Source organism: Salmo salar, chromosome 13, assembly GCF_965601325.2.
Source record: "Salmo salar chromosome 13, fSalSal1, whole genome shotgun sequence".
In the NCBI taxonomy this organism is placed as follows: domain Eukaryota; kingdom Metazoa; phylum Chordata; class Actinopteri; order Salmoniformes; family Salmonidae; genus Salmo; species Salmo salar.
In genome coordinates, this window is record NC_138303.1 from 89535117 (window position 1) to 89545655 (window position 10539).

A 10539-nucleotide genomic window follows, 5' to 3' on the forward strand; every position below is an offset into this window, starting at 1 on the left:
AGTGTCACCGTGTGCACTGTGATCTGGGAGATAATGATCATGGAACATTAAGGCCTTTGTATTGGGCCTTAAATGTTAACAAACAGCTGTAACGTGTTGCCGCATATTAAGCAGCACCCAGGTAATAAAATGAAGGTGCCACAAATCACCCCCGCCCACCACCATGGTGACACGATGGACAGAGGCACAGTTACGGGTGGTGCAGGGAGGGAGGGTCACATGACACGAGGGCTATGTGATGGGGCTGAGCGCCCATCGCCCTGGGTGACTATCAGAGACAATGGCCCGGGCTGACTGACCCCACAGGGAGGGGAAGAGGCTGGTGGACTGGCTGGCTGCTGCCACTAATCCTCTGTCCTTATGTTGTAGGTCAGTCCTTGGCCTGCTCCAGCCACCGCCCCAGCACCCCAACCCTGGCCAACGCATGGACCACACACACACACACACACACACACACACACACACACACACACACACACACACACACACACACACACACACACACACACACACACACACACACACACACACACACACACGTGCATTGAAAACGTCACGTACACACACTTCTTCACAGTTCTTAAAAGGTCTGTACAGTTAAGAGTGTGTACAGTATAGAGAAAGCCACAATATCATTAAAAGTGATGTACTGTAAGTGCAGGTGTGCTCCGTCTAGAGCTGCAGTATCATAACCTACACCAATCAGTGGCACACAGCTCTATTCTGGGAGCCATTTCTCAAATGCCTGATACTAGAGTGCCAAAGAGGTTTTTGCATGTTATCTCCTGGCATAGGCTACATGTAGGCGTCTCAGGAAATACAACACAATAGCACAACCTAGGGATTGCATTTGCATCAAGCCCCTGAATCAATTGTAGCCTCATCACATCAATTAGAAGATCATTGTGCAGTGTTATGGGTTACACATTGACATGAGTGAGTTAGAACAGCACGGGGGCGGGCTAATGACTGTCTTCTCCTGAGTTACATTTCAAACCAAACATGCATTATTATCTAACCAGGCAATTCCCATAGAACTTAGAGTGGGAGTTTGAGTTGGTGTTGTATCATTCTCTAAATCGGGCCTCCTAATTCTCTTTTGTGCTGCACAGAATTTTGGAATTGAGATTAAACTGAATTCAATTGAGAAACATATAGAGAACCCTTCTAACAAGAACGAGGAAAAGGGACTGTTCCTTAGTGCACATGAGTAATAATAATATCTCTAAAGGCTGTTAGTATGCAATTACAACGCAACTACAGTGTTATTACACAGGTATAGGAGCAACTGCTCTCCAAATATAATACATGTGATCTGGAAATAATGAATGCTCTCACCAAATCTAATAATGTCATATCAGTTTCCCACTTCAAGGAAGGAAGGATAAAAGAAAGGAAGGAAGCTTGTTTGAATAGGGCAAAGAAACCCCTTGCAGCCTACTTTAAAAAAATGTATTCAACCTTTATTTAACTAGGCAAGTCAGTTAAAAACAAATTCTTATTTTACAATGACAGCTAAACCCGGGCCAAACCCTCCCCTAACCCGTACAACGCTGGGCCAATTGTGCGGCGCCCTATGGGACTCCCAATCATGGCCGGTTGTGATACAGCCTGGGATCGAACCAGGGTCTGTAGTGACGCCTCTAGCACTGAGATGCAGTGCCTTAGACCGCTGCACCACTCGGGAGCCCATACAGCCCTCCATACATTGAGGAGCCATTTCATGCAAATCCTCCTTTCCTATTACACAAATACTGCAGACCTCCGAATTACCAGACAAAGAGCAACGCTGCATCCTCAATACGTTTAAGTATAGCTCAAAGGCTGCCTGCTGGGCTAAAACCACCATGATTTCCACACCATGCAAGCTGACTGCTGGATTACACAGTTTGCTTTACCAATAATAAAATAGGAAACAGAAATCGGGTGGTTATTGCTGCAATCATTTGCTTGTGTGTCTTCTGTGGTGATAGCCATATTCTCCCCGGCCGTCTCCTAGGCCTCTGACAGACACAGCGGTTGCCATGTCAAACGAAGCAGCCCAGCTGATTTGCTTTGATCTCCCCCCTTTCCTCCCTGCTCTCCCCTCCCAGCACGTCATTTGATTTTCTTACTTAACAACCAACACTGAAAATGCGTAGGAAGAATGCTGCCTAAATATAGAAACAGCCACAATAGCTTACACCACAAGCCGCAGAGCAAAACTCTTTCCAACATCATGAGAAGACAAAACAGATAATGATGCATGTCTAGCTGCTGATCGGTAGGTAGGCTCATGGATGGATTATCTGCACATAACATGGAGATGCATTCATCCAAAACACTCATTGATGAAAATTGATATCAAGAGACATTAATAACCTACAGCCAGTAAGCTATCAACTCTGTTCAAGCTCTTTAAGAGTAACGTTTCATGTACCATACAGTGTCTTCAGAAAGTATTCACAACCCCTGACTTTTTTCACATTTCTGTTGTACAGCCTGAATATAAAATAGATTATATTGAGATTTGGTGTCACTGGCCTACACATAATAATGGCATAATGTCAAAGTGGAATTATGTTTTTAGAAAATTTTGCAAATTAATAAAAAATGAAAAGCTGAAATGTATTGAGTCAATAAGTATTCAACCCCTTTGTTGTGGCAAGCCTAAATAAGTTCAGAAGTAAAAATGTGTTTAACAAGTCACATGATAAGTTGCCTGGACTGCATGGCCTCACTCTGTGTGCAATAACAGTGTTTAACATCACTACCTCATCTCTGTACCCCACACATACAATTATCTGTAAGGTCCCTCAGTCGAGCAGTGAATTTCAAACACAGATTCAACCAATGTTTCCAAATCCTCGCAAAGAAGAGCACCTATGGGTAAAAATAAAAAAGCAGACATTGAATATACCTTTTGAGCATGGTGAAGTTATTAATTACACTTTGGATGGTGTATCAATACGCCCAGTCATTACAAAGATACAGGTGTCCTTCCTAACTCAGTTGTCAGAGAGGAAGGAAACCGCTCAAGGATTTCATCATGAGGTCAATGGCTACTTTAAAACAGAGTTTAATGGCTGTGATAGGAGAAAACTGAGGCTGGATGAACAACATTGTAGTTACTCCACAATACTAACCTAAATGACAGAGTGAATAGAAAGAAGCCTGTACAGAAAATGAACTGTCCTGAATACAAAGTGTTATGTTTGGGGCAAATGCAACACGTCGCTGAGTACCACTCTTAGTATATTCAAGCATCATGTTATGGGTATGCTTGTCATCGGCAAGGAATAGAGCTAAGCACAGGAAAAGTCCTAGAGGAAAACCTGGTTCAGGCTGCTTTCCAACAGACACTGGGAGAGAAATTCACCTTTCAGCAGGACAATAATGTAAAACACAAGGCCAAATATACACTGGAGTTGCTTACCAAGACAACATTGAATGTTCCTGAGTGGCGAGTTACAGTTTTGACTTAAATCTGCTTGAAAATCTATGGCAAGAATGAAAATGGCTGTCTAGCAATGACCAACAACTAACTTGACAGACCTTTAATTTTTTTTTTAAGGATTATGTGCAAATATTGTACAATTCAGGTGTGTAAAGCTCTTAGAGACTTACCCAGAAAGACTCACAGCTGTAATCGCTGCCCAAGGTGATTCTAACATGTATTGACTCAGGGGTGTGAATACTTATGTAATCAAGATATATTAGTATTTTATTTGTGTGAGAGGATATCATGCTTCAGACAGGGATTAGTGTGTGAAAACTGAAGCACCACCTTGCGGTACTCCACTTGGAGAGCAAAGCACCATTATCTTTTCACCGGCAAGGCACACTACAAAATAACAGCCATGGTTGGAGTGCCATAATAAAGCTCTTTCAGTTAGAATCTAATGTGAGTTCAAGCCTCTTGATTGCGCTCAAGTGCGGGTCTCTGGGAGAGACACCCCTGTTTAGCACCACAAGTGTGACAGCCACTTTCACCCGTCGCTATTCACTTCTCTCATTCATCACACAAATGAACTGAGCCGTTAGGCCATTTAGCTGTATTGACAATTTATATTTTCCACTCTGCTGTTGTACACGGTACTCATGGGAACACTTGTGGACCGTTTTGGGAGTGTCAAGCTGAGATTGGCTTGTCAGATTTCTTCCAGTTAGGATTTCATGGTCAAGTCCAAGACAGATCCGGGGGACTTGTGGTTAACAGCCCCTCTCTCTGTTCCAATTGTCACTACAATCTTCTCATACAAACAGATGGGTGTGATTCAACCAGATGGTTATGGCTTTTGTACCTGTGAAATACTGTGACTAAAACTAGAACGGAAGTTTGGTGCTGTAATACTACCCAGATTCTTCCAACCCCCCCACATTTGATTGGTTCAGGGTGTGAAGATGGGATCAGAACATGTACAGCCTGGAGGAACTGGCTTCTGAATGACCATTTCCGGTTTTAAAGTCCTTTTTCTTCAGCGATAATGAGCCCTTACCACTGTGGCCCAATATACTGGGGAGACGGACATCCTGAATGAACAGGAAGCCTGGCCCAGAGTGAAGGAAGAAATGAAAGTGGCAGTTTGAGTGGTGCAGTGATAGGCCTACTGTAGAAAGCATATATCACTCACTCATTGCTTTCTATTTCTAACACTTACTTGAGGTCTTTCTTTGTCCTGAAACAGGTTAATGAGAACTAGTGATTCAGTCCAATAACCACTCAAATAGACCCAGCCTTTTAACAACTCAGATGTTGAAGAAGTACGAAAAGTAAATGCACTATTCAAAAACATCTGGGGCGGCAGGTAGCTTAGCAGTTAGAGATGCGAGCCAGAAAGGAAAAATCTTCCAGGAAGTGAGCTGGCAACCAGAGATTTGCTGGTATCAAATCCTAGATGCCATTGGCTGCCGTTGTGCCCTTGAGCAAGGCACTTAACCTCCCATGACAACAGCTCCCCAGACGCCAAGTGTCAGCCCCCGCAATTCCCCAAAAACCTGTATATGTACAGCACCATTCCAGGGTTTCTCTTTATTTGTACTATTTTCTACATTGTAGAATAATAGTGAAGACATCAAAACTATGAAATAACACATTTGGAATCATGTAGTAACCAAAAAAGTGATAAACAAATCAAAACATATTTTATATTTGAGATTCTTCAAAGTAGCCACCCTTTACCTTGATGACAGCTTTGCACACTCTTGGAATTCTCTTAACCAGCTTCACCTGCAATGCTTTTCCAACCGTCTTGAAAGAGCTCCCACATATGCTGAGCAATTGGTGGCTGCTTTTCCTTCACTCTGCGGTACAACTCATCCCAAACCATCTCAATTGGGTTGAGGTCGGATGATTGTGGAGGCCAGGTCATCTGATGCAGCACTCCATCACCCTCCTTCTTGGTCAAATAGCCCTTACACAACCTGGAGGTGTGTTGGGTCATTGTCCTGTTGAAAAACAAATGACAGTCCCACTAAGCCCAAACCAGATGGGATGGGGTATCGCATTGAAATGTTGCCCAATTGGTAAAGGGACCTAGCATGTGTAAGGAAAACATTTCCCATACCATTACACCACCACCACTAGTCCGTACCTATTGACACCAGGTAGGATGGGGCCATGGACTCATGCATGACGCCACAGGAACCGGGATTCGTTGGACCAGGCAATGGTTTTTCACTCCTCAATTGTCCAGTGTTTGTGATCACGTGCCCACTGGAGCCTCTTCTTGTTTTTAGCTGATAGGAGTGGTAAAAGGTGTGGTCGTCTGCTGCAATAGCCCATCCGTGACAAGGATCGACGAGTTGTGTGTTCCGAGATATCGTTGTGCACACCACTGTTTTACTGCGCTGGTATTTGCCTGTTTGTGGGCCGCCTGTTAGTTGTACGATTCTTGCCATTCTCCTTCGACCTCTCATCAACAAGCTGTTTTGGCCCACAGGACTGCCACTGACTGGATGTTTGTTTGTTTGTCCACCATTCTCGGTGAACACTGGAAAACTGGAACTGCCGCGCCTGGCACTGACGACCAGTGGCACTGACGACCATACCACGCTCAATGTCGCTTAGGTCACTTGTTCGCCCATTCTAACGTTCAATCGAACAGCAACTGAATGCCTCGATGCCTGTCTGCCTGCTTTATATAAAAAGCCAGGGCCACGTGATTCACTGTCTGTAGGAGCAAACAATTTTTTTTAATAGGTGGTGTACCTAATAAACTGGCCACTGAGTGTATGCGTGTCTTTCGGAGGGGTTGGGTTAAAAGTGGAAGTCAAATTTGATTTGGACCTTTTGTTCAATTGACCAATTAAGTGATCTCAATCTGGAGTGGAAGAGTAGTAGCATGTGCTTTCCTCAAATTCAAACACCATACTGAAAATAGTATTCAGATGTTTAGATCATGCATATATCACTGATATGAGTATTTTATTTAATTTGCATGCAGAGTATGGCTAGATTTATACAGTATATATTTGTGTGTGTTGGTGACTGAATGCAGGCCGGACCAATGTCATGACAGTATTCTCATCTATCTAAACCCACAAACATGATATTGCTGTATAATACAATTTCCCTATTCTATTATTCTTATGATAATATTTTCCAAGTGCATAGTACAGTAAACTAGCGCACACTACCATATTATAGCCCTAAAGACCGGAGCCTATACGTAGGCCATCACCCTATGCACAATTTAACCCCTGGTTGGTTCATCAGAATTGTTTACACATGCTAACCAAGTTATCCCCGACACGACTGAAATGAATTTGGATCCACAGACAGGTGCAGGGAACGCATTAGGCAGTGAACACTGTCAATATCGACACCTTGGCCTTAATTGGCTCAGAGTTATGGTCGGGAATTGATCAGGATTATTGGCATGAGGGGTGTTTACCATTGCCGAGAAATGCTCTGCCATTTAATTCTGCATTTTGTCTTTTACCCAAACTTGGCTTGTCTGATGAAGAAATGCGGAATAGTGACCAATAATATAATGAAAATAAAAAGAGGAAGACAATGACATCATGAGATTGATGTGAGGAATTTGGCCCGTTTGATTTCAACTGCACCATTAGCTGACGTTACATTGCTGCAAAATATCCGGGGTTCCAGACAAATATTTCACCTACATAAAGAGGTCACAATAATAACCAGATAAACGTCAGTGACAAGTCTATTTATAGCATATCAATAGCCTAGCCTATGTGGGAAGTCACAGTGTATACAGTATGTGTAAACATAGGACTATTCTTTAAATAATCATGCATAGCATCGCGCAATACAGCTGCAGTGTATTGTGCAAAATATAAGGAAACTGATGGGGCGCCTCGCATACAGACACCAAAGAGCTGCAGCCCAGAACTGAGCTGGACATACATGACTCCGCAGTTTGGACCGCAGTATTTATCCGTTTTCAGTAGTTAATTACCTCTAAAGTACGTATCTCTTGCTGTGTGAGGTCGTTGGACGCGGCGCATTTCGTCCGGAGCCCCTGTAAACTGGAGATGGAGATTTCAATCATGTTCTGGATGAGTTCGCATTGGTGTAGAGCTGCCATCGCTGCGCCACCGCCACTATCCCTCTCCGACTGCTCATCACTCTCGACCATCTTTCCACCTTTCTCAGACACACTATCCATTCCTCGGCATTGGGCACGGGTTTAGGGGGTAGATGCAAACTGTAAATGTTCAAATGCACATGCACCAAAGACGCAATATTTTTTAACTTAACAAATGTCTCAAAATAAAATATTTGAGACAATAAAAATTGCTCGATATCAATATCCTGGTTCAAAGCAATCCAAAATCCAACAGTGCTCGGGTTGTGTTTTCTGCCCGTTCCGCGGAGAGACTCCGATCTCTCCCTCCCTGACAGCTCTCGCCCAGGCTTTCACCGTCTGTCAGCTGTTGGAAACATCATGGGACGCGTTGCAGTTTGGGAAACGAAGTCCTTCACTATGGCTGGGCACCGCACTCTCTCACTCACTCTCTCTCTCTCACACGCACACACACACACACACACACGATCAACTTGAGCTGAAATGTGTCGCTCCAGAGAAGAAGGGATGATGCCGAGATCCACTGCAGTGAACTACCTAGTCATATCCGAACAATATCACAATACTCCACAACCTGTGGACTTGACATGCTATAAACTGCAGAATTAGAACAAACCGCATTGTGGAGAGAATCAGTGTGGATCGTTGTTCACTCTGGATCTGTAAGTACATGTGATGTGTCCCTGGAGTCCTCCCTCCTCTCCTCTCCTCTCCTCTTCTGGCTCTGACGCAGCACTATGAGCAAGGCCTTGCTTTCCTCACATGTTCTGCCTGCATCCCATCTCAGGGTGCAGGGTTTACTCCATAATGTTATGTTAACTCTGAGTAATATCCTCTCTATTGGCTACCTGTCCACAGGGCCGGAAGAGAGATGGTCTCATCAGCACTCAGACCATGAGGAGCAGAGAGAGATAATGACAGATGGAGGGGATACAAGGCTAAGGATCAGAGAAGTTTGAGCTTCTAGTCTGGTGCATGTAAGCCCTTCTGAGTGAGCCCTGTCCTGCAAAGCACCTGCAGGAGCATGCTTCACTCTACACTCAGTACATCAAGAGAGATCACACAAAATAATCTATTTTGCCATAGAACTAACTAATTAGTAGGCAGACATTCTGATCCTCATCTTTTTAAAGTAATATCTTAAAATGCAGATAACAAGGTAACCCCCTCTAAGGTCCCACTCTCACCTTTGAGGTATGTGACTGCCCTCCTCTTGCTCAGTGCAACATAGCAATGCTGAAGTCTAGAGACACTGAGTGACATCAACGTGTGTCCTGGCTTTGACTCAGGTGACTCTGCCGCCTTTTACGTCACCTACACACTCAAAGACTAAGTCCCATTTCCAGAAACGTGCTCCCCTTCTTTCTTGCGTATTGAACTGAGCTTGTTACAGTCTTACCAAGTGTAAGGCACAGAGAGCATCAAGGCAAGCAAATCAATTTCATGAAGTTAGAATTCCCTCAAATTCAGCAAGGCCTAATTTACAGGAAAGCTTACAACAATTTAGTATGAGAGCAATCGAGTGGGGGAGGGAAGAAGGCACTTGTCAGCTTGTTGACATGGCTTGCTAAGCTGAGGATAGACACACATCCTTTGCCATGCCACCAGGCCCAACGGCATCTTAAGCTGTTTGTACTGCAGCCCCATTGGCCGGCCAGGCTGCTGCATTTTAGGGTAGACCATAGAGACAAGTCTCCCAGGAATCGGTGCATCAGAATAAATTGGATTGTGGACAATCTGATTGCGTGTCCTTTTGTGCCAGGGGATCTCCTGAGCCAACCCTGCAGGTCTGAGGAGGGAGGATGAGACCAGGGAGGGTCACGTTAGACAGTGGGAGTGCTGCTCCATAAAAACACAGAGGTTGGCATTTATTGTCATGAATATCTGGCACAGCCACAAAGTCTTAAAATCAGATTTGAACCCAAACCACACAGCTAACCCTAATCTTAAATTAAGACCAAAAGTACATTTTTGTTTTCATAAATTTTTACAGTATAGACAACTTTGACTTAACAGCTGGCCCATCTAGTGGAAATCACTGTTCTGCCTCCAGGGCACAATTAATGACAATAAACGTCAACCTGCTAAAAACACAGCCTGCCTGGAAGGACTGCTGCACTGAAACAACTGCATTCATAATGTAGTACCACTGTCTGCATTGTCCTTACAGGGCCTTTATATTGCATTGATGATGATCAAACACTAGAAATTGTTAGTTAGATTGTCAAGTCTTGAGTGTGATGTTCACATGTCTAGTTCAGACACAACAGTCTATGTAAAACGGGGCATGAAACATCCCAATCCTTGGACAGGGAGGGGGAGACCAGACCCAGGCATGATCTGAGGAGCAGGGTAGTCAGCCAGACTTTGAGCTTTAATCTATCTACAGTCGCCATGCAATTAGCAGGTTAAAGGCATGCCAGGTTTATTCATCCCAACACGCATGTCATGTAGCCACAACCATCCCTGCCTGCCTGTCTGCCACTACAACACATACAGGCTGGGGCCCCCTTCAGGATAGGGGTGGCAATGACTACACAGGGAGGTCATACAGAAACGGAGAAAGACTGTCAGCAAGGAATAAAGGACTGACCTAAAACAGAGGAGGCAAGCAAGGATAAGCAAGATACTATGGTAGAGATGATCAGGACTACAAACACGAGAGAACACTGATGTGTCATACTATCTGAAAGAGGAAATGAGAGGAAAAAAACTAAGCATGGGATGCAGATGCAATAAAGTGGAATACATTTGTGAAGGACACCATCTAGTGGACAAAAGTTGGTTTGCAGTTAGGACCCAGTCCAAACTCCTCTCTTGATCAAAAACGTTCAGGCAGTGATATTGAATCATTTCACTGAGCAGCATTGATTACTATCACCTATAGTCCTAGTCAAGTCATGGAATACATAGGACAAGAGAAAATGAATGAAATTGCAACCGTTAACATTCCTTAGGCATATTTTGGATCAATACCCTGTGTAATTACTTTGTACCAAGC

General features: G+C 44.0%; 1 protein-coding gene across 2 annotated transcripts in view; it reads right to left on the minus strand.

Annotated features, from left to right (window-relative positions):
* The window catches only part of LOC106568071 (kinase suppressor of Ras 1), a 40938-nt gene extending 32978 nt beyond the window's left edge, over positions 1 to 7960 (minus strand). Inside the window, exon 1 of one of the 2 annotated variants that reach the window (XM_045692337.2) lies at positions 7410 to 7960. In XM_045692337.2, coding sequence (XP_045548293.2) covers positions 7410 to 7619 — 210 coding nt within the window. In that variant the 5' untranslated portion in view covers positions 7620 to 7960. The remainder of the gene's footprint in view (positions 1 to 7409) is intronic. The other variant, XM_045692334.2, reaches the window with a different exon arrangement.
* Positions 7961 to 10539: the final 2579 nt, after the last annotated feature.